Source organism: Ceraceosorus guamensis (genome assembly GCF_003144195.1).
Source record: "Ceraceosorus guamensis strain MCA 4658 unplaced genomic scaffold IE81scaffold_11, whole genome shotgun sequence".
NCBI lineage: Eukaryota > Fungi > Basidiomycota > Exobasidiomycetes > Ceraceosorales > Ceraceosoraceae > Ceraceosorus > Ceraceosorus guamensis.
In genome coordinates, this window is record NW_020290006.1 from 334,328 (window position 1) to 356,227 (window position 21,900).

The 21,900-nt window shown below is 55.8% G+C and overlaps 6 protein-coding genes across 6 annotated transcripts; 4 read left to right on the forward strand and 2 right to left on the reverse strand.

Moving 5' to 3' along the window:
• Positions 1 to 827: 827 nt before the first annotated feature.
• IE81DRAFT_333773 (Allantoicase) lies at positions 828 to 3,089 on the forward strand (the record flags this gene model as incomplete). Its single annotated transcript, XM_025515385.1, has 6 exons — positions 828 to 977; positions 1,068 to 1,313; positions 1,387 to 1,667; positions 1,735 to 1,863; positions 1,933 to 2,753; positions 2,854 to 3,089. The coding sequence occupies 6 exons, from the start codon at positions 828 to 830 to the stop codon at positions 3,087 to 3,089; spliced, it is 1,863 nt and encodes a 620-aa protein (XP_025371637.1).
• A 1,870-nt stretch (positions 3,090 to 4,959) lies between these two features.
• Positions 4,960 to 7,241, forward strand: IE81DRAFT_21319 (putative uracil permease). Its single transcript, XM_025510984.1, has 2 exons — positions 4,960 to 5,351; positions 5,455 to 7,241. Exons 1-2 carry the CDS (start codon positions 5,165 to 5,167, stop codon positions 6,999 to 7,001), a joined length of 1,734 nt encoding a protein of 577 aa, XP_025371638.1. The 5' UTR covers positions 4,960 to 5,164; the 3' UTR covers positions 7,002 to 7,241.
• IE81DRAFT_336699 (putative PRP19-non-snRNP spliceosome component required for DNA) lies at positions 7,173 to 9,405 on the reverse strand. Its single transcript, XM_025515484.1, has 3 exons — positions 9,131 to 9,405; positions 8,681 to 9,059; positions 7,173 to 8,598 (listed from the first exon to the last, which is right to left on the reverse strand). The coding sequence occupies exons 1-3, from the start codon at positions 9,294 to 9,296 to the stop codon at positions 7,500 to 7,502; spliced, it is 1,644 nt and encodes a 547-aa protein (XP_025371639.1). The 5' UTR covers positions 9,297 to 9,405; the 3' UTR covers positions 7,173 to 7,499.
• Positions 9,406 to 9,845: 440 nt separating this feature from the next.
• Positions 9,846 to 11,153, forward strand: IE81DRAFT_287269 (ribosomal protein L15; the record flags this gene model as incomplete). The annotated part of the gene is made up of 5 exons (XM_025511703.1): positions 9,846 to 9,998; positions 10,080 to 10,243; positions 10,355 to 10,511; positions 10,616 to 10,817; positions 10,912 to 11,153. 5 exons carry the CDS (start codon positions 9,846 to 9,848, stop codon positions 11,151 to 11,153), a joined length of 918 nt encoding a protein of 305 aa, XP_025371640.1.
• A 1,281-nt stretch (positions 11,154 to 12,434) lies between these two features.
• On the forward strand, positions 12,435 to 14,970 carry IE81DRAFT_364989 (alpha/beta-hydrolase; the record flags this gene model as incomplete). The annotated part of the gene is made up of 6 exons (XM_025516902.1): positions 12,435 to 13,172; positions 13,369 to 13,614; positions 13,816 to 13,841; positions 13,913 to 13,922; positions 13,997 to 14,054; positions 14,123 to 14,970. Exons 1-6 carry the CDS (start codon positions 12,828 to 12,830, stop codon positions 14,968 to 14,970), a joined length of 1,533 nt encoding a protein of 510 aa, XP_025371641.1. The 5' UTR covers positions 12,435 to 12,827.
• Positions 14,971 to 15,564: 594 nt separating this feature from the next.
• On the reverse strand, positions 15,565 to 21,606 carry IE81DRAFT_345709 (hypothetical protein; the record flags this gene model as incomplete). Its single annotated transcript, XM_025515951.1, has 6 exons — positions 15,565 to 15,591; positions 15,702 to 15,895; positions 15,965 to 16,414; positions 16,491 to 20,489; positions 20,560 to 21,085; positions 21,187 to 21,606. The coding sequence occupies 6 exons, from the start codon at positions 21,604 to 21,606 to the stop codon at positions 15,565 to 15,567; spliced, it is 5,616 nt and encodes a 1,871-aa protein (XP_025371642.1).
• Between the last annotated feature and the right edge of the window lie 294 nt (positions 21,607 to 21,900).

The window sequence follows — 21,900 nt, forward strand, 5'->3', positions numbered from 1 at the left end:
CTCCGCTACGGACGATAAGATGGGTTTGTGTTGTGACTTGCGGTCTGACGCCTAGTCGCCAGCTTATAGGCCTTCACACGAGTGACATTCACGATTCGCTCCACGACTCGTTCCATCGCGCAAGCCACTCAGCAAAGGTAGGAAGCGCGACACCGATCTGACGCGTGTCCCGCGCTTCACGTCTCTCTTTCAAGTCGCGATCGAGTCGCGACTTTTGTTGCCCAGCAAGTCGGATGAGTCGAGTTTGAGTGCATCCGACTTGCACACATGACTCAAAACTTTGACTCGATTCCGTGCGAGCTGCAATAAAGATGCACGTACGCGCGTGTCGCACGCACGGTGGCACCGCACTTTCCGCACGCGCGGCATGCGTTCGCCTAGCTTCTCCTCTCCGCCGCTCTTGCCCAACAGAGATCGAGCTGCTGCTGCAGCCTGGAAGAAAGCTAGCACAGCACCAGCTTGTGATCACGGATTAACCTTTTGCATCGTGTAGATTCGTGTGCTTGGCTTGCTCTTCCTCTGAGGTGAAGCTATCCGTGCGAGCACCGGCAGGCCGATGGGCTTCACGTCAGAGCAACACCTCCGTAAGGATGCTCTCTGTTGCGATTTTCCCGCACACGCATCTGACACTGACGTGACGACGGGGAACGCAACGTCCTTGGTGCGAGCTTGTCCTGCTGAAGAAGAAAAAAAAGCATAAAGCCAGAGCAGCGCGGTCGCGCGGATTGGCCCCCCCTTTCACAAAAAGATAGCCTCTTCTCAGCACCCAAGATTGCAAGCATCTTTGAAAAGGATACCCCTGCGCCACCGCTGCCCTCACAAACAAGATGACAAGCAACACTTGGAAGAACATTGCGCTGGACCAATTCGCTCGAAAGCTTGGGTCCACTTCTACCGAAGTATCGTCGGTTGCGCTGGGAGGCGAGATCCTATCCTTCAGCGACGAATGGTTTGCTCCTGCTTCCGATCTGCTCAAAGTGAGTGACAGACAGAAGAGCATCGTCTCGACGTCGACTCGCGCGTTCGATGAGCCGAGCGCAAGCGCTGACCGTTCACGTCGCGATCAGGTGGAGGCAGCGCCGAGCCTCAAGGGACAATTCGGACCCAAAGGAGCTCTCTTTTCGGGCTGGGAAACTCGAAGACACAATCCTACATTCGACTGGGTCATTCTGCGTCTAGGTCCAGCAGCCGGTGCTCAGATACTCGGAGTAGATGTCGACACGGCTTGGTTCAATGGGAATGAGGCGCCCGAAGTCGAAGTGTGGGCATTGCACCTCGATGAGGATCAGCCTATTGAGGAATCCGACAGCAGAGTAAGCTTGCATTGTGTCGAAGCCTGTTCGACACGGCCCCAGTCTTACTGACAGTCGTGTTCGCATCCTTCAGTGGGTTTCCCTGCTCCATCGAGTCCCTTGCGGTCCGTCAGCGCGTCATCTTTGGATTACACCGGACGAAAAGCCTACGGAGCAGGTCTTTACGCACATCAAGCTGCGGATGATTCCAGACGGAGGTATTGCTCGTTTTCGTGTGTATGGTACAATCACTGCGCCACCACTTGGCCAAGGCTTTGAGGAGCAGACCCCAACTCATGCTGAGCCGTCGATTGAGGCTCTGAACTTGAGCTCGCTCGATTTGGCCCACGTGCTCAACGGCGGCAGAGTCGTCTTGTGAGTGGAACATCCTCGCAGTACGACGAAGATCAGTTGCTGAATTGCACAATTTCCTCTATTTTAGTACGAGCGATCAGCACTTCGGCATTGGGCCTAATGTCTTGCTCCCCGGTCGAGGGAAGGACATGGGCGACGGATGGGAGACCAAGCGCTCCCGTACACCAGGACACAAAGATTGGTTGATCATTCAGCTGTAAGTGTCTCGCCTTCTGTGTGACTTCACTCAGTATACAAATTCACACGCCGTGGGGCTCTTTACAAGGGCGGAACCTGCATACTTGTCATACGCCGAAATCGACACGCTCCACTTTCTCGGCAACTTTCCCGAATCTGTTGCGCTGCATGGGTTGGCACTCGCACCTGGCGCCCAACTCCCAACAGCTTTCGAGCAAGGCGACTGGGATGAGCTAGTGCCGAGGTCCAAGACGGGTCCTCACAAGAAGCACTTCTTCCGCATCAAGTCCTCTGCTGACTCGATCGCCGTCAAGTTCAAAGCGTACACACACGTACGCGTGGCCATGTTTCCGGATGGCGGGATCAAACGGGTTCGACTGATTGGCCGAAGAGCAAAGCACTTGGCGGATTGGCCAAAAGACAAGGTCTTGCCTGAGATCGCCTTGCCCATCGAGTCCGAGATGAGCGGTCGTGAGAAAGAGCTGCCCGCTGCTCCGGCGCCGCTCCATGCTACAAGCTCCTCCAACACCGCTCTTCAGATTCCGGTCGAGGAATTGACTACTGAGAACTATGCAACGTACGGATCGGTTGTGGGACATCCTTCACAGACATCATCCTCTCATATGCTAAGCTCCACAGCAGGCCCAGCTTTCAAGCAGGTGAATCAAGGCACAGCTGAAAAGTACGTCGATCAATCTTTGGTGCTCTCCACTTATCCTCAAGAATCGAAAGCTGAGACTGCGATTCATACGTACCGATGCTACCCTCATCCAGCGCTCGAGAGTAGCTCTGGTCAATTCTTTGATGTGAAGCTGCTAGAGAGACATAGGTACACTACGCAGGCTTTTCTACCCCTTGGCAATGGAGAAGATCAAGCGTACCTGGTCATTGTCGCTTTGAACGGAGAAGGTGAGCAATGCTTGTGATGATGCCCTGCACTGCGCTGCGCTGCGCGTGATGAGAGCGTCAAGCTGAGGGTGAATCATGTCCCGACTTTGTGCTCGAGCAGACGATACGCCGGACCTCTCTACACTCAAGGCGTACTCGGTACGCGGATCGACAGGTATCACTTATGCCGCCGGAGTTTGGCATCATCCAATGGTCGTGCTTCCCTCCTCCTCTGCGCTTCAAACACCCATCGACTTTGCGGTCGTGGTCAACGAAAGCAAGATCCATCCCCAGCTCGACTGTGATGAGCATCACTGGAAAGACTCGAACCCTGCTTGTCGAATACTTGTTGTGTAGTCTGTGAAATCTTTAGCTTGGCTCTACATTTGCGAATTTGAATCCATGCTCTGAGGTCTCGTCAGATCTGGTCAAGTCCAGTTCCTTCATACGTGTTGATCGTAATTCACGAGTGTTCGGCGGGAGCACGGGCCCTCTCCAACTCGGTGATCTGTCTCAGCACACTGACTGACGGCCATAGCAAGGGTAAAATAAAAAACCATCGTGAGGAATGACTGACAGAAGACTGACGTGAATGTTCTCACGGCCAGTGTGAATGATCACATCAGCGAGCGTCTGGATCCGCCTGGTGCCGCCCGCGTGCTGGCATGGCATGGCAGTAAGTTGAATGCGTGTAAGCCACACTCACGACTTGAGGGGGGCGCCGGGGTTCTTCGCGGATGGCACACCCACGCGACCGTCCATCATCCAAGCCAGCAAGCACGCACGCACGGTCTTCTACTTACGACTTCTGCGGGAAGCAGCTTGGCGGCTTTCATCGAGCGCTCGGGGTAAGTGAGATCACACCTCCACCCAATCACGGAACACGCACGCACGCACGCACGCACGCACGCGCGCTCATCCTCGCACTCACACTCTCGATCGACTTGCGGATTCGGCTGTCGGCCCAACGTATTTCCCCTCTCGTCTTTTGAATTCGCGCGGCTCTTTTGATGCTGCGCGCCACGCAGCAGCAGCAGGAGCAGCAGCAGGCCGGCAATCGCGAATTTATGATGCACACGAAACCGAACTTGGCCGAAGGTCGCAGCCATCAGCAGGGAGAAAGCGGCGCTATAGCGAACTAATACACAGGACCGCTCGCTCGCGCATTAGCTTATCTTCTTATCGCTCGATGACCTTTCTGAACCAACGCCTGATCTGACGCCTTGTGCAGCGGCGACGTCTCACAGTTTTGGCTTCGAGGACGGGAAGAAGGGAGGGTGGATGCATGTACCCCGCATGTGACCGAGCTGACGCCCATGTTCCTGATCATTAGGCTTCACGTCTAGACACGCGCTTTTCTTCATTTCCCAGTTTCAGCCAGCCAGCATGCAGCAGCTAGCTTGCAAGTTTCCGCGAAGAGAAGAGCGGCAGCGCATGGCATATATAACGATCGATGAGCATCACATGCGAGTGCTTTGCTTGCTCTGGTCTGACGCGCTTCACGAGATGTCCAAGGCGTCAGATCGTGGCTTGCGATGCCTCAAGGCTGACGCCTACCTGCAGAGTGTTTGCCTTCACACGAGCGTCACGTCCCTCTTGTCCCCTTCACCGTCGTCATATCAAACGTGTTCGGTGTGGCGCGGCGCGGCGCGGACCACGCACATCTTCCAAACGCACACCTCCCAACCGCGGTCTGACGCTTGATCACGTAGCTGCCACGCGTCAGACCGCAGTCAACAGTCTACCATGACCGAAATGCGTGAATGGTCGTCGCTGTGTAGCATGCTTGTTGCGGTCTGACGCGTCATTGTCAAGTCAGGAGCGTCACATCAGAGGTTCTTCGTTGCACTCTTCGCTCATTCTCGTCGGCAAGGAGCGCGATTCGAACGATAAGCTAAGCCCCCGGCCTCGAGCAGGAACCGATCCAGGCCTCTTACCTTCGCCCTCGCCCGCCACGCAAAAGGTTCTGGACCTTCCTTTTCCCCTTCAGGCCTGCCTCGACTACCTTTTTGGTGTATCATTTCTTCGTCATTAGCCGCAAACAACTTCCTACATTTGCTCCTCCTGACTTGACGCCTCTACACATTTCCTACCTTCTTCACATCAGTCTTGAGCACAATCAATCGTGCAACTCGTTTCCTTATCTTCGTTCCAGCCACAACTCGTCCGCTCGCCTTTCACGCATCGATCCCCGCACCCTACGACACAACCTCTTCCTCGCGACACATTGGTCTGTCAGACTCAAAATTGTACATAAGGAGCTGCAAATCAGAACCATTGCCCTCTTCCTTCTATTCTGCATCGCAAACCACTCGCGCCCTCTTCACCATCCACCTTACCCTTTGACCTCACCTCACCTCACCCTTTGACCTCACCTCACCTCACCTAACCCTCACGCTCCGCACTCAATCTTCCTCATTCCACCCTCAAAGATGGGTCGTGTCACCCGCAGACTGCGCGTCCCTGACGCCCCTGAAGGCACTCGCTCTGAGCTGTTCCTGCTCAATCATGACCTGCAACCTGTCCCAAAGGAGAAGAGAGCATGGTCTGCCCGCAACTTTGCCATGTTCTGGATCGCTGACAGCGTCAACATCAACTCGATGCAGATTGCCAGTTCTGGTGAGTTGGGTCGACGTGCACGCACGAGGCATGGACGCTACCCGACGCCGCAACCTGACTGACCCCTTCCGCTTCTCTCTCTGGCCCAACGCACCGCTCAAAGCCATGGTCGCTGGCCTTACATGGTGGGAAGCGCTCATCGCTACCGCACTTGGCTACTCGATCACTGCCTGCTTCATCGTCATGTCTGCCCGACTCGGGGCAGTGTATCATGTCCCCTTTCCCGTCATTGTCAGATCCTCCTTTGGTCTCTTTGGCGCCATCTGGCCCGTCATCAACCGTGCAGTCATGGCGTGCGTCTGGCAAGGTGTTCAGGCATGGATCGGAGGTACTTGCATGGGCGTCATGATGAGAGCCATCATTCCCGGCTACAACAACATTCCCAACAAGCTCTCACCTTCCGTCGGCATCGAGTCCAAGGACCTTCTCAGCTTCTGGCTCTTTGGTCTCATCAACCTCCTATGCGTTCTGCCTTCTCCACAAAAGTTGAGACACATCTTCACCGTCAAGGCTGTCGTTGCACCCATCGCCCTCGTCGCCTTCCTGGCGTGGACTTTGGCCGATGCTGGCGGTCTTGGTCAAGTCATTCGACAACCGGCAACCATCTCGGGTAGCACGCGCGGCTGGGCCTTTGTCGGCGCCGTCTTTGCTTGCATCTCCAACAATGCCACGCTCATCACCAACCAAGCAGACTTTGCGAGATTGTCCAGCAAGAAATCCGACACTGTTCTGCCCCAGCTGCTCACCATGCCTCTTGGATTCACCATCACCTCGCTCTTTGGTGTGCTCATCGCTGCGGGAGGCCAAGCGCTTACTGGCACCCTCTACTGGGACCCCATCGGCTTACTCAATGCTCGACTCGACCCAAACCCTTACGACTCCAAGACTAGAGCGGCGTGCTTCTTCCTCGGAGCTTCCTTTGTCATCGTCCAAATCGGTCTCAACGTCGCTGCCAACTCTTTGAGTGCAGGATCGGACTTTACCGCCCTCTTGCCTCGCTACATCAACATTCGTCGTGGAAGCGTCATTTGCTGGGCAGTCGGAATGGCCTACTGCCCATGGTTCATCCTCTCATCCAGCAGCTCATTCACCACCTACCTATCCGCCTACTCGCTCTTCCTCAGCAGCATCATCGGTGTGATGATGGCAGACTACTATGTTCTCAGGCGAGGCTGGATCGATGTACCGGCCCTTTTCAGAGCGCACAATGCGACGGGCGACGGCAAGTCTCAATTCTACTACAATTTCGGCTTCAACTGGCGAGCTTATGCCGGTTACGTTGCAGGCATTGCCATGTCCGTGACGGGCTTTGCCGGTGTGCTCGGCGCCAACGTTTCGATCGTCGCCGAGCGAATCTACACGCTGGCGTTCCCCATCGGATTTCTCGTTTCCGGCATCGTCTATCTCGCGTGCAACCACTTCTCTCCCGTACCCGAAACGGTCAACCTCAAGAGGGACCGCAAGACTTGGCTCGAACCTAGAGGACCTACGGGATGGGAGGACTCGTACTGGACAGGAAGCGAACCGGCCGCTACTGCTGCCATCGATGAGGAGAATCAGAGCTCGCAGATCAGCTCAAAGGACGAAAAGACGAGCGCTGAGGGTGCGACGATGACGAACAAACCTGCTGTTGCTACGGTAGACTACTAGAATCGACCTGCGTTTCCATTCGGCTCGTACACCTCTTTTTTCCCTTGCTCGAAAAGTGTTTCTTTCTGTCGTACCCTTTTCCCCTCACTCCCCCCACCCCCATCGCCTTTACGATCTTCATGGGATACGCTCTGTACATCATGACACTTGACCCCAAGATTTGGCTCGCACAACAAATGTCACACTTTACCGATGCCGAGTCGCAGGGCAGTCCTCTCGATGGCTGATTGATGTTTCACTTTTGATTTTCGTCTTCAGACTTTTCGCGTTGGAGTGTATTGCCGCCTCGCGGTTGAGTTTCTGCTTTGGGATGGGACCTTACCTCGCCCCCCGGTTTTCGGGCGGTATCGCAGTCGTAAAGTCACACCAGCCACGCCTTGAAACAAGGACGTGGGCGAGCCAACTGACGAGCGCTCAGCCTTTCGGTCTACGTTGGCACCGTGCATGGAGATGGACGAATCAAGAGGTGCGTGTAGGAGGTACATTTTTGGTTTGAGCTCATGCTTTGGAGAGGATCCGAACGGTTCTGTCCAAGCTAGAGACGACTAGAGAGCCATCCCTAGGGTCCCAAGCGCAATCGGTGCATTCGGCAGTGTTGCCGTCATCCGCAGCAAGCAATTGCCAAGTCTTGTTGGCATAGATCTTTGCATCCGTTCCCACCACGGCCAAGAAGCTAGCGGTAGGGTCGAAAGCCAAAGCCAAAACGCTTCCCGCTTCTCCTTTGGAAGATTCCGAAGCGTCGATGGTTCCGGCAACGCTGAGCTTTCGCAGATCCCAAATCTTGACTTCGCCCGAACCCTTTCCGCCTGCTGCCAGATAATAGCCGTTCTCCGAAAAGCCTAGCGCCGTCACGCCAGCGCTGGCCGAGTGATCCCTGAAAGTGCTGACCTTTTGAATAGCGCTCACATCCCAAATCCTCACCACGCCTCCAGCCGTACCTGTAGCGGCCAATTGTCCGTCCGGATGAAATGCAAAAGACTCGTACTCGTATCCGCCCGCCGCTTCTTCGGGCGTCTCGTTGGAGGGCGCATCCACTGCAAGGAGCCTTTCGCCCGTCGTCGGATCGTGCAAGGCCCACAAGCCATCTTTGCTGCAAGTACCAATCAGTGCGCCAGAAGGATGAATATCCAAGCCCGTCACTTCGGCTTTGTAACCCTTGATGACGTGCGAGAGAGCGTACTCTGGCGCAGGATCCCCTTCGCTAGCGCCAAGCTTCCATACACGAATGCTCTTGTCTTCCGAAGCGCTCACTGCGAACGATGGAGGTGGAGCTTCTCCGGCTTCTGTGCCTACGTCGGCAATGCCAGCGTCCAAAGGTGGCTTGGAGAAGACGACACGGGTGATCTTCTTGGTATGTCCCTTTAGCGTCGCGATCTGCCTTCCGGAAGCACGATCATACACTTGCACTTGCTTATCTGCGCCTCCCGTCAAAAGCAGATTGCCAGAAGAAGAGACGTCCAAGGAGGTCACGCCTGGCGGCTTGGTGCTGTGCATGGACGGTAGGCTCGCCGTCGTCTTGAATTCCCGCACATCCGCTGCTGAAGCGTAACCCGCTGGCGCCTTGCGCTTCATCTTTGCTCGACGTTGCGAGGATAGGCTGTCGAGATGGGGGGAAGTGGCAGTCAGAAGGGGGGCGCTATGCTCCTACCTGATCATTGCATTGTTCGGGCATTACTCACGTTTGAGCTGTAGAGGTGATGACTTGCGCAGCAGCGGGAGGTAAACCCCCCTTGGTCGTGGCACCGTCTGACATTTCCACGTCCCCACCTTGATTGGAAGCATCCGTGCCGACACCAGCACCAGCGGATGCACCAAGAGATCCCGAAATGCTCGCCAGCGCACTCCGAGCCTCGTCTCGTTCGGAAATGAGACGCGCGACCACACGATTGGCCGCATCATTGGCGTACAGCGCGTGTGCTAGCTCCATTCGCACTTCATCGTAATTCTTCTTGAGCGTGAAGAGTTCCATCATCAGACCGTCATACTCGTTCTGAAGCGAAGTGAGCAGGGATGGGATGGATGAATGCGTCGGTGGTCTGGGAGCTGCAGCGCGGGGACCTGATGAATTGACCTTGCGATGTGAGCATGCGCTGATCTGTGAGACGCTTAGATGCGATCCCTTCACTCACTAGCTTTCACCTCGATCAGATCATCGTGACTCAAGACCTCTCCAGTGATCGGATCCTTGCCATTCTCGTCGATGTACTTGCGTATCAATCTGGCTTCGTAAAGCTGACCGGATTTTGTCGAGATGACGGGCTGAGCCGGTGGTTCGCCCGAGATTGCGCAGAACATGGTCGGCAAAAGTTCTGCGAAGAGACTGTACTGGCAAGGGTGGAAGTAGTGGATGGTATCGAACCAGGTGCCTCGGTGTCTGAGAAGCTGAGCGAAAGCGTGCGACTTTGGAAGAAGTGAGATGTGGGCCATTGGTCGTCGCGTTGTCGCCGTGTAGGCGCGCTGCCTACTGTGATCGCGCGCGCGTATGGGCGACGCAGCACGTGGCTGCGACCACATCGAGATCTCTGCGCGTCCCACTCACCACTCATGACTCCCGACTCGTGCCTGTTGACTCGCGTGAATTGCTAATGATTATACCTTCGTAACAAAGCAATTTTGAATCAGGTCGACTTTGCCATTCGCGCTTCTCCAAGCACAACCCGGACCACGACCGCACTGGACCTCGCAAGCAACTCGGTCTTCTGACTCTCGGAAACAGCTACTTGCGTTGCTTTACATAGTGCCGCAATCATGGCCGCTTCACTTTCAGCCTCCTTCAACAGGCTTGCGGTGCGAACCCTCGCGAGCACTTCGGTGCAGCAAACCAGACAGCTGGGAGTCGGGAGGATGACGAGAAGCCGGATCGTCCCTGCTGAGAGCTACAGAGCTGGCAGGGCCATCTCGACCACTGCCAGCCATCGCCAAGGTGATGCAGCGCCAACACCACTAGCTTCGCGTCTCGCTCTTGGAAATTTGTCGCCGCTGCAGCCAAAGAAGGCGGTGAGTCTAATTGGCTGTGATGAATGAGCTCGACTTTATGAACGCTGACATTCAGAGTGGGACGCTTGCATGCTACCTTAGAGGAAAAGATTGGGAAGAGGAGACAGTTCTGGAAGAGGAGGAACGTCGACGAGAGGACACAAGGGTCAGAAAGCCAGAGCTGGGAATGGAAGACCGGTCCCGGGTTTTGAGGGAGGGCAGATGCCGCTTCACAGGGTGTTGCCCAAGAGGGGCTTTGTGAACACGTGAGTCGCAAAATGCTCTCTTCTGTATCACATGGGGTATGGTGGGTGGGGAGAAAGCTGTCACTTGGCAAGAAGGTTCCACGCTGACAATCTCATTTACTTCGTTCGTAGGCACAAGCAAGAGTTCACAACGCTCAATGTAGACAGGCTACAGAGCTGGATAGATCAGGGAAGGATTGACGCTTCTCAACCCATTACAGCTCGCGAACTGTACGCGAGCGGCTGCGTGACAGGGCGCCTGCGCGATGGCATCAAGCTTTTGGGCAACGTGAGTGGAAGGGCGCCTGCACGTATGCTTCGATCTTGTAGAAGCGAGTGCAAAGTGCACACCGCTTACTGACTCATACCGTCGGATGTGCCTCTGACTCGCAGGGAGCAGACTTTGTCTCCACCCCGGTCAACATCGTCATTTCCAAGGCGACACCTACAGCAATTGCTGCAATCGAAAAGGCTGGAGGATCGATCATGACGCGATACTACACTCAGCGGACTTTGCAAAGTTTGATTCATTCCGAGCGATATGCGGACCGGCCTCCTCCTGCGCATGCCCGTCCGACGCACAAGGATGACCTCCGTGAGTTCGAGCGCGAGCTAAATACCTCTGTTTGTGTGCGTGTGCAGCTTTCTGACGCGCATTGCACATTGTCGATGATTTGCATGCTTGGCAGTCTACTACTCAGACCCGAAGAACAGAGGCTTCCTTTCTTTCCTAACCCCGCCCGAGGTGGTTCCCCGCTATGATGCGGATGGCATTCTGGTCGCCGTACCGGACGCTTTTGCCAGAAAGGTGGCTACTGGAAGCACTGGCTCGACCGAAGCCGCTTCGGATAGAGAGTCCCTCGAGACTAGAGATGCGATGAGCGCATTGGCGAAAGAGGGGGTTCACAAGGTGGCGCAGACGGAGGCTTAGCTCGGACCTTTGTGTCCGTGTCGCTCGGAAATGCAGTGGTCATAAGATGCGTTCACACCCAAAAATAAAAGCTTGGTATCGGCATCGCGAGGCCTTGACCGGCACACCTCATCGCTCTGACCGATTTTTGTGATGGTCTCAGCGTTTGCTTGTTGCAAAATCTTTTGTGTGCTCTTGTCTTTCTGCCGAAGCGTGATCCTTGGCATGACGCTCAGAGCTCCAAATGTGAGAAGCGAATGGGGAAAGCAAGAATCGGACACTCGTGCAGTGGAGGCGGCAAGAGCGCGCGCAAGAGGTCAATCGGCGGCAGCCGCTCGCTCGACTTTGCTGCTGATTGGATTGTATGCTGCTGCTGCTGCTGCTGCTGCTGCTGCAAAGAAGCGGCGGGACGCGGCCCGTCGATCAGCAGACATGCGAGCATGTGATGGAGTTCAGCAGCAAGAGCAGCGAGCGAGCTCACGAAGCGCAGTCAAGTGATCAACGATTCCTCATTTGGTCACTTGCAACATATTCGCGACGGCGGTGTGCTGCGGTTTGTTGCGAGTTGATGAGCATCCTGGACCGCCCGCAAACCTCACGGAAATCCACAAAGATTTCTGAGAGTCGACTTCCTTTGACGTGGTTGGTGACTTGGGCTTTCTGCATCTGTCACCGGGTCACCATTCGCGATCAAATGGAGTGAAGCTGGGTTTGATCCGTCTGAACTGATCAAAGAACTGCGCTCGAATTTACGACTCTTTATGATAGAGAGTCGTGAAGTCGCTCGGTCAGAAGTCAAAGATGCTCTTCTTCGTTGCGGATGCCCATGGCAGAGCGACGGTAGGGCTTGGGTATATATCTTCAAGCGGTACCGTACGCGCTACCTCTATGCGTGCGAAGCTAGCGTGAGCGCATGGCGCTTATTGCTGGGTCGGTGCTGCATGGGTGGGACGTGCTGGGCGCTCAACCCATGCAAGCATGCATTACCGCACGCACGCACGCACGCACGCACACAAGCAAGCAATCTTGAATGTGCACGCGGCGGCTTAATGCTGCCGCTGCCGCCGCTCGAGACCACACAGCTTTGGCGCATATGATGACACGCGCGCTTGTAATGAAAATATATGTGATCGTTTGTGATCGCTGAAACGCACCCCGTGCACCGCCAGTCAAGAGTCAAGTCACCCACAAGTCAGAGGTCGTGATCAAGTGAGGCGGGCGCGCATGCAGGCGCTCTTCTATACATAGTGAGACGTCGATCCCGCGCGCGCGGATGCAAGCGTCCACGTCTAAAGTCTCGAGTGTCGAGTGTCGAGTGTCCAGTCTTGATCAAGTCTTGCTTGCCCTTCAACTCATGACTCACGACTCGACTTGTTTTGCTGCCTGCGCGTCGCTTTGATTCGATTCGTATAACACTCGACTTGCTTCCTCATCTACACGCATCTCCATCACTCTCCTCTTCACAACACGCTGCGTACTTGTCAAAGCTACGTAGACTGCTCTTTGCCCCGATCGACCCAACCGCTGACCCCATTTGTCTTTGATGAAAGCTCGCGCGCCCTAAGCCGTTCCTCGACTTGACGACTACCCTCATTGTAGAGGCAAAGCTGCCTTTTCCTCTTCGCACACACCTCAGCCCCAGCATATTTACGGGCCACGCTACTCTTCCATAGTGAAGTTGAATGATCAAGAAAGATGGCGTGGGGCATCCCAACCTTGTGGACCTTGATTCGGGTATTGGGAGGAACATTCATTGGGGGTTTCCTCGTGACGGCGGGTCTTCTCTACCGCTATCAAAATGCGCTCATCTACCCTTCCTCATTCCCAAACGGATCTCGGACAAACGTCTTGACTCCCGACGAGTTTGATTTGGAATACGAGGATGTCAGATTGAAAACTCCGGATGGACAGGAATTGAGAGTGTACCTCATGTGCCAGAGCGAACCTTCGGAGAGGGAAAAGAGGAGAGGCGAAGATGAGGGTGATGTGGCTACCAGAAGACCTACTATCCTCTTCTTGCACGCGAATGCTGGGAATATGGTGAGTGTGTGCGCCAAGGAGGCAGCCAAGTACCAACGGCCTAGGATGGATGTATGCGCTCCAGATACCAAGCACCTGCGCAGTATACAGCAATCGGATGGCTGCAAACAAGTCTCGCGTGACACGCCGTGCCGAGCTCTTTTGTCTCCGTCCATTAGAGATCATCAATGCTGACACTTAGCGACTTGCCGCGCAGGGCCATCGCCTACCCCTCGCAGCAGTCTTCTTCAAGAGATTTGGCTGCAATGTCCTCATGCTCTCGTACCGAGGTTACGGTCTCTCGACGGGAACGCCATCCGAGAAGGGCATCAGGATAGATGCTCAAACAGCTTTGGACTACATCAAACGTCATCCGAGACTGAAAGCTACTCAGGTGGTGGCTTATGGTCAGAGCATCGGTGGCGCTGTAGCCGTGGACTTGGCTGCAAAGGCAGGAAGAGCGGTGAGTCGCATGCATAAGAAGGCATGATTGTGGAATTGTGGAACTCTGCTGGGGGCATGATCGCATTGCGGAATAGCGCCGGGCTCCATGCGACTCATTTGTGATGTGCACGATGGGGTCGCCGAAGGTCTCGATTGTAGCGTGGGACGAACGATCGCTGATGGATGGACATCCGCCTCCTCGCCCAATGTGTCAATGCAGATCAGTGCATTGATTCTGGAGAATACGTAAGTGCATGACTATGGCATTTGACGTGCAAGCATGTTGGTTGACAGAACCCCCTCTCACCGCACCTCAGCTTCTTGAGCGTGAGCTCACAGTCGTGTGGTAGATGCAGGTCAACGCAACTCAACTGACGCACCTGCTTGCGATCGTGCCACAGATTCCCGAGTTGATTCCGCACGTCTTGCCACCCGTCAAGCCTTTCACGTTCCTTTGCCGTGAGTCGCGCCTGCAACGGAAATTTCAGAACAGATCCTCAGCTCAAGCAGCCTCTCACGCGAACCAGGCGAATTCTGGCCCACCGGCGACTCGATTATGCAACTTGGGCCCTATCAACCTGTGCTTTTTCTGAGTGGAAGGGCTGACGAGCTCGTTCCTCCTTCTCACATGGACCTGCTCTTCAAGCGATGTTCATCGAGCAAAAAGGTCTGGAAGAGCTTCAAAGATGGCACGCACAACGACACTTGCGTCAAGCCAGGCTATTTTGAAGCGATTGCGCAATTTCTGGCGACTTGGGTTGTTCCTTTGACGCAAGGCATCAGTCCTGCAGAGCTGCCTGATCCCGACGCACACGGAACGCTTCCAAGCCCGCGCTCCGCCGAAGCTGCCTTGGCACCTCACTCGTCATACTCAAAAGGCGGGGAAAAGTCTGGGGACCCGACCTTTAGCTCGTTCGGTGGCTTCAACGCCGACTCTGGACCGGTCAACCCCTCGGGAGTTGGAGGCGCGGTGAACACAAGTCAGGGAGGACATACTCGGCAGCCTTCCAGTCCGCGCGTCGGTTCACAAGGACCTCGTCTTCGACGATCAGCCTCAGCATCGAGCGCAGATTCGAGAGGATCGCTGAGAGATATGCACAAGCGCGACGAGGTGCGCGGATCAGGCGCTTATGCAGGCTCCAATTCTTCTCACTCGAGCTTTGGCGCAAATCACAGCGCGGCTGCTCAAGCGGCAAGACAAGCCGCTTCGGCTTCTTCGACGGCCAACGATGCGGCGGCTGCTGCTACGGCTGCTACAGCGGCCGCAGCAGCCGCAGCGGCGAGGAAGAGGTCTCCAGCTGGAAGCAGAGCTAGCGACGATAGCGAGTGGGTCGAAATGAGCGCGCACGATGCCACACCGGATCAGGGCAGATGATGCGGAATTGGGAGACGCAAAGAATCCATGTGCATTCCTTGTAGGATTCAAAATGACCCACCTCTTACTTGCATCTTTTCGACGCGCACCTACCTTTCCGCTTTGCTTGCTCTTTCTCTTGCACATAGTCTTTGAAAAAGAGCGTCCAAAGAGCACTTGAGCCACTCCACCTCGTCTCCTCCTCCCCACGGCTGCGGATCTCGAATGTTGTATACCACCCACGTCGCGCCATCGGTGCACAAGCCACGACAATCCTCACTCGGTTCGAGCAATTTGAAGGGGCGCCATGCAGGAAATGATCGAAACGTGACCCTCTTCGATCTCATTTTGCCTTTGCGCGAGGCAGCATGAGTGTCAAGACGTAGCGCGATTCCCCTTCGAAGCCGCTGCGGACAGGTTCACTGGTGTGATGCTGGCCCAGTGTGAGGGGGGTGCAGAGTGATACACTTGATTGTCAAGTCCAATGAAGGTGCGTCAGATTCAGACGATCAACGGATCATCTCTTACGATCGAACTGCTCTGGAGAGCTCTGAGCGCATGTATTGTTGAAGATGGGTTGATGTATCGCTCTGCATGCAAGGAGTCACAATAGACTTATAAGATGGAGCGGCACATTGGGCACTGATGAAGAAGTTTTGCGCAGATGAATAGGCTGTATCAGTTTACTCGCGCACGAGAAGTTATCCCCCGCGCTCGGACTCTTCGGGAAGAAAAAGACTTGTTGAACTTACTGTGCTAGAGCCGCTTGTCAAGCTCCATCTAAGAAGGCAACTGCTGTGGAAGGGCTTTTTGCAAGTTGCGCACTTTTTCGTCGGTAACATCAACGAGCCAGATTCTCCACCGATGATGCTGTAACAGATTGCGCATTCGGAGCCTTCGTAGCCTGCAAACATCGCTTCGGCATTGCGCTTGAAAAGCAAGAGTGCTGGCAAAAGTGGGGCGCGTCGGCTGTCAGCGCTTGGAATTTGATGCCATCTGCGCCCACAATACTCACCATCAAAGACCAGACCATTCTTGCCAGTCAAAAGCTGCTGCGTCGCAAGCAGCCAGGAACGCCATCTCGCCTCGCTGACCCCAACACGTTTGATATCTCGCACCTCTACACCATGCAACGGAAAGTCGTTGGGGAAAGAGACACCAATCTGCATGTCTTGCTCGTCCACCGTATAGGTAGCGACGACTTCATTGGCAGTGGTGATCTTGATGCTGAGACCTTCTCCTTCGAGCGTTGATCGCGCATCGCCTGATCGAAGGTGAGCCAGCTCGGCCCCAGCCAACACAGGAGAAAAGTGTCGCGTTGTGAGAGAAGTGATGGAGCTGGACAATGCCCTGTCGCGCATCGACATGACGTAATTCCGCACGCCTACGGCGAGATGCCCCAACGCTCTGTGGAACAGGTGGCCAGCAAGGAGCTGGAGTGTGCCAGGTGCATATGGATCCACATCTGTCGGCGTCAAGAACGCATCGCTTAGCATTTCCGGCTTCGTCTCAGGGCGATGAATGGAGTGCAATTTACTCACCATCAAGGAAGACTTCGTCTAGAGCCCAGCCACGCGGGTCCCAAGGTCTTCCAGTCGACCCCTTGCGAAGCATCAGTCCGAAGGTAGTAGGTAGGAAGCCAGTGGAAAGAAGTTCCATCTGCTCAATTTGAGCCGCAAAAGCGCTTTTGAGCGCCAGGCTAGCCTCTTCGAAATGCTCAAAGAGAGCAAGCCAACTCAGGAAGAAAGCCAAAGTCGTCTGAGGTTCTTCCACGGCCTCCTCTGCATAGCGACCGATGTCCGCGATGGGGAGACCGGCACCTGGTGCACTGCTACATTGTTGGGTCAGCTGTGCGGATAGCGCGGCTGCCTTGCCGGCGTGTGTCGGGTCCACTGCCGCCTCCACGACCAGGTCGCTGACTCGTGATCTCACAAAAGTCGCCAATCGTCGATAAGCGGTCAGCTGCACTCGTCTGTCGGGCGCTTGCAGCAGAGTAGTCAAGCGCGTCTCGTCGCCTTCCTGCTTGAATGCCGAGTCCGGCAACCTACGCACTAGCCTGGCAAGCAAAGCAGTCGTCTCGGACAAAGGAACGTTGATGCCCGACTCTAGCGGTTGGTCCAGGAACAACGGCCTCAACATGCTCAGCACATCCGCTTGTCTTGCGTTCCAAACTTCCCGCAGCGCTTGCGCCCGCGCTGCTCGTTGCTGAACCTGCTCCAAAAGTCGCAGGGCAGCTTGTGTCGTTGGCAGTCCGTCCGCAGTCCAGCCACCCGCCTCCAGCTGCGCCTCGAGCACGTCCAAAATGAGCTCGAGGTGGGAGCCGGGCATGTTGTCCACAATCGGAAGCAGTTCGGAAAAGATTTGTGATAATCGCACAAACGATTCGTCTCCGAGCTCGGCCTCCTCTGAAGCGTACCATTTCTGCACCGCTTGTAGCAGGAAGATGGCGCGCTGCTGCGGCACCAAAGCGACCGGCGCGTCCTCTGGCGGTGCAGCAGCCAGTAGGAGTCGAAGAAGCGGCAGTCCCTCCTTCTCCACACGCGTGGGTGGAATGCCAGCAAGGCGAGCCGCCAGCTCATTCCTCACTCGCTCGTAGACTGGCGAGGAAAGCACGAGCGGCTTGACGACTTTGAGAACAGCAGCTGCAGATGAAAGCTTGGAGTCAGTCGCTCCTTGCGCCAGACGCAACCAGGCTGTTCCCGCAGCCTCCGTCGCAGCACTGAAGCTAAGGATACCTGCTAGAAGCCTCGACAGGACTCGAGCCGCCTGGCTTTCGTTGCGATACCACAACGAATGCAGGGCAGCAGCAAGTCCCTCAGGAGCTGCGGAAGGCTTGCGGAGTGCATCCGTTGTCCCCAAGTGCCAATGGTCATCCAGATCGCCAGCCAAGCCAGATATCATGGCGGTAGCTACGTTGACAGCATCTGTAGCATACTTGGCAAGAGCTTGGGTGTGAGCGCCGGGGGCGAAGAAGAAGGGCGATGCAGCATGCAAAGACGTGGCATCTTCCGCAGCGATCGCGAAGAGGATGAGATGCGGCAGAGCCCAAGGAGTGGCGCGAGCCCCCTTGCCGGCCTTTGAAAGAACTTGGATCATGACAGCTACAGCGCGAGCGTATGTCGACAGTCCGGCTGCGTCGTACTCTTGCTTGCCTTCTGTCGCCGCCTTCGAATTGATGTCGTCGGCCTTGCCATAAGGCACAAGCGGGTCGAGCACGGCAAGCTCGGACCTTGGCCGAGAGGCGCAAGCCTCTGTGAAAAAGCTTGCCAGCTCCGCTTCAGATAGCAGAAGAGAGCTGCCGTCCGCTGTGGGTGGCAATGCCTCACCAGCTCGCAACAATGCTCTCAGTGATGTTTCAGGCTGCAGGATGCGCTCTCGCAGAAGCGCTACAGCAGCGACACCGGCGGTAGGCTCAGCTGCCAAGGCATTCCAAAGACGCGTTGCTGCCGTTCCATATTCTGGCGAGGGCTCGAGATGTGCCAAGCAGAAGACGGCAGCTGATGCGGGGCGTAGTGTGGGATCGGACACCAGCTTTTGCAGTCTTTCTCGCGTCGTGCACCAGGCTTCCAGAAGAGCAAGCAGCGTAGATGCGTGCCGCTTGCTCTCTTCGTTGGTACTTTGGGAACCCAATGCTTGGACCAAGAGACCAAGGAGAGCATTAGAGGTTGCCTGCGTCACGAATGGTAGAGGTCGATCCAGTAATCTGGACAGCACAGCTCTTTCACTTCCACTTGGTTGCTCGGTGCCGTTGAACACGGCCGTGCCGAGTGTAAGCACTTGTTCATCCAAACGCGCGCTGGTCACATTCTCCTCGCTGAGTAAGGAAGCAGACAGTGTTTCCGCGGCAGAGAACAGGGCTTCCAAAGCCTCAGCATCCAAACCAGCAGGCGAACTGATCGACTCCAAGGCGTTGGTCCAGACTTCTCCGCGCTCGTTGGCATCTTGAACCAGGGGCAAGTAAGATGCGTAGAAGTTTGCCGCTGCGGCGCCCGGCACATGGGCATCGCGCAAAGCTTGAGGCAAGACGTTTCGTGCAGCCGATGCCAACGCATTCGCTATGCCCTCCTCAGCATTGACGTGCGCTTCTGGGAAAGTGTGCAGGAGGGAGCCAATGAGGCTGACCAGTGGTGCGATCGAAGCCTCCTCTGTCGACGCGCAAAGAACATTTGCGGCAGTACCGGTGGAGTCCAAGACAAGCTCTCTGACGGCATTGTCGAGGCCATTAGGTGCTCCAGAAGCGCCGATCGCAGCAAGAGTCCGCACAGCTCGTGATAAAGCCAGCGAGCTGGTGCCCTGCTTGGCAAGGGCATGCAAGCTAGCTCTTGAGCGAGCGAGGATGGCCTTGACCAAGTACAAGTCTTCGCTGAATGCAGCAAGCCTTCTGACTGCTCCAGAGAATGGCTGAGCAGGCTCCAGAGCTGCTCGCGCTCGAAGCGGAACGTTGGCCGGGTCACTAGCCAGCGTCTCCCCCTCATCGCCCATCACGAAAGCGTTCCAAGGTCTAGCTAAAGACCAGTCAGCAAAGTCTGCCGCTTGTGACCGAGCGGTGTCATCGCCGGCGCGGAACATTCTGCCCGCAAGGAACGCAGCGCATTCGCAGTAGCTGGCTACGAACGCCCGAAGAGCCTGGGGATCGGCGCCTGCGCGAGAGGTCAGACCTGACCAGTGTACCTGCAGCAAAGCCTCTGACGCTTGAAAAGTGGGCGGAAGCAGCTTGGCTGGAATGCCCGAAATCAGCACGACTACCGCTGGGTACGCCAGGGAGGGCAATCCCGCACAGGCTGACGAAAGCCAACGCAGCAGCCCTCTCAACTCGCCAGCAACTGCGGAGATCGTGGCCACAGGACGGCCTTTCGCCTCGTCGTCCTCATCGTCTTCATCCCCGTCGTCAGAATCATCTTCTTCCTCTTCCGAATCTGAAGCTGCAGAGACTTCGTCTTCTGCGTCAGAATCGGAATCGCTTGCTGCCTCGACCTCACCAGGCACGGGAGTAGAGCGCGCCGGCGGCGCCACACTTCTCTCGAGATCAGACCTGTTTCGATCATCATTCTTCGGCTTTTCGAGTGACTGGCTCTCGTAAGCAGTTCCCCCTGCTGCTGCTTCGTCCGCTCCTTCTTCCACACCAGCAAGCTCCCAAGTCTCCGGCTTAAGCTTGAGGAGCGGTAAAAGCGCATCAATCGCAGCTCTCGCGCACGTAGCATCGCGCTCGGCCCAGAACGCTGGCATGGCGAGCGGCGCAAATACGGGCAGAGCAGCATCTAGCAACGCGGGTGTTCCAGAATTGACCAGTGATGAAACGAGCGACCATGCTCGGGCTCTGGCCAAGGGCGTTTCCGATCCGATGGGAGGCAGAGGTGGTGGAGGGGGAGGCGAGGGAGGCCGTTTCTTGTTGCGCTTGGCCTTCACGGCCTCAGGAGCTGGGGCAGGAGGTGCGGGCGATTCCAATTTGACGATGTCAGGAGGTGTCAAGAGAGACCACATTTCCGCAGAGGTCAAAAGCTCTTCAAACTGCTCCATAGGAAGTGGTGCCGGATGAGAAGCTGCAACAAAAAAACAAAGAGGCGTAGGCTCAGCTCTTGGATCGAAAGAACAGTTTCCGGGACGACTAACAAACGACCCAAGCTAACGCTCCCGCAGCTCCCGCGGCTAATCTGCCATCCGTCGCTCTGATATCTTCCTCGACGTTTGCATCATCCCGAGCCTTGGCGTCTCGGGCGAGACCCGAGTCGAAGCGAACAGGGGCATGCGGTACCGGGGTACCCGCGCCGCTCGCATTGTTGCTGTTGGCTGCTGGAGCAGTCTCGCGGAGAGCGGCAGCAGGAGAAGGGCTCAACAAGAGGAGACGCAAATGTGGCAAGAGGGTGTAAAGCTGCTCCCTAGCGTCCAATCGTTGATCCGCAGTGGCCATGGTCCATTGCACAAAGCCTTCCAAGGCCGTCTTGGCCCCCCTTGCGACGCCACGATCTGTGTCGTGCGCCAACACTACCAGAGGTCCGAGTGTTGACTCTACGTATGCTGGTGTATTGAGCATCTCGGCTCTGGTATGGCCCTGTGTAAGCAGGACGGCATGTATGCTTGCTGCTAATGATCGCAATCTCCTCGTAGGCGATATAGACAGTCTTGGAAACAAATGCGCCTGTCGCGTGGAGGAGCGAGTCAGAATGATGGCTTCGAATCAGCTCCGTCGAGGTCTGTCGTGCGACACGGCGCTTACACCGTTGGATCACGCTTACTCACCCAGCAGGGCAACCACGTCACTTCTGCCTCTCTCCTCTCGTCATCGCTAGCAGTGATGCCTTCCTCATCGCTACCTCTGACCCAAGAAAGCAGAGCCTCGCAAGCTCTCGTCCTCGTAATCACGTCCTTCTTGCTGGCTCTTCTCAGCAAGACGACCAACCCAGCAGGCAACAAGCTGGCCAGTCCCATGTCGTCCAAAGGATCTGGAGGAGGCGGGGGAGGTTTAGGAGGAGGAACAAACATCTTCTTTTGATTCTTCTTCTTCTTCTGACCCCTTTGCTGTTGCGAACCACCTTTGGATCCTTTGCCCTTTCCGACAGTGTCAGGATCAATGCCCTGCTTCTTCAACGCTGCCCTCTCATTTTTTTTCCGAGTGGCAGGAGTGGCCGAACTCTTGCCTTTGCCTGCCGTCTTGGGCATCTTGATTGGACAAAGCCTCGAGGAAAGAGAGGCTCAGCAGGTGGTAGACGCGTTCGAGCGCAAGGTGGAGGCTGTATTTCGACTTCGATGTGTAAAGACCCACCAGCGGTAGGACCAAGCAAAGTGACCTCGATCAAAGCAGTGCGCGTGGTGGTGCGCTACAGCAGTAGTTTTGCAGTTCACAGAGCCTGTCGTCGAGGGTGTCTTTCGCTCTTTGCGTCCTGCTGGAGGTGATGGATTGAGAAGAGGAGCGAAGATTTGATGCCGACACAGGAGGATCATCCAATGCTTCTG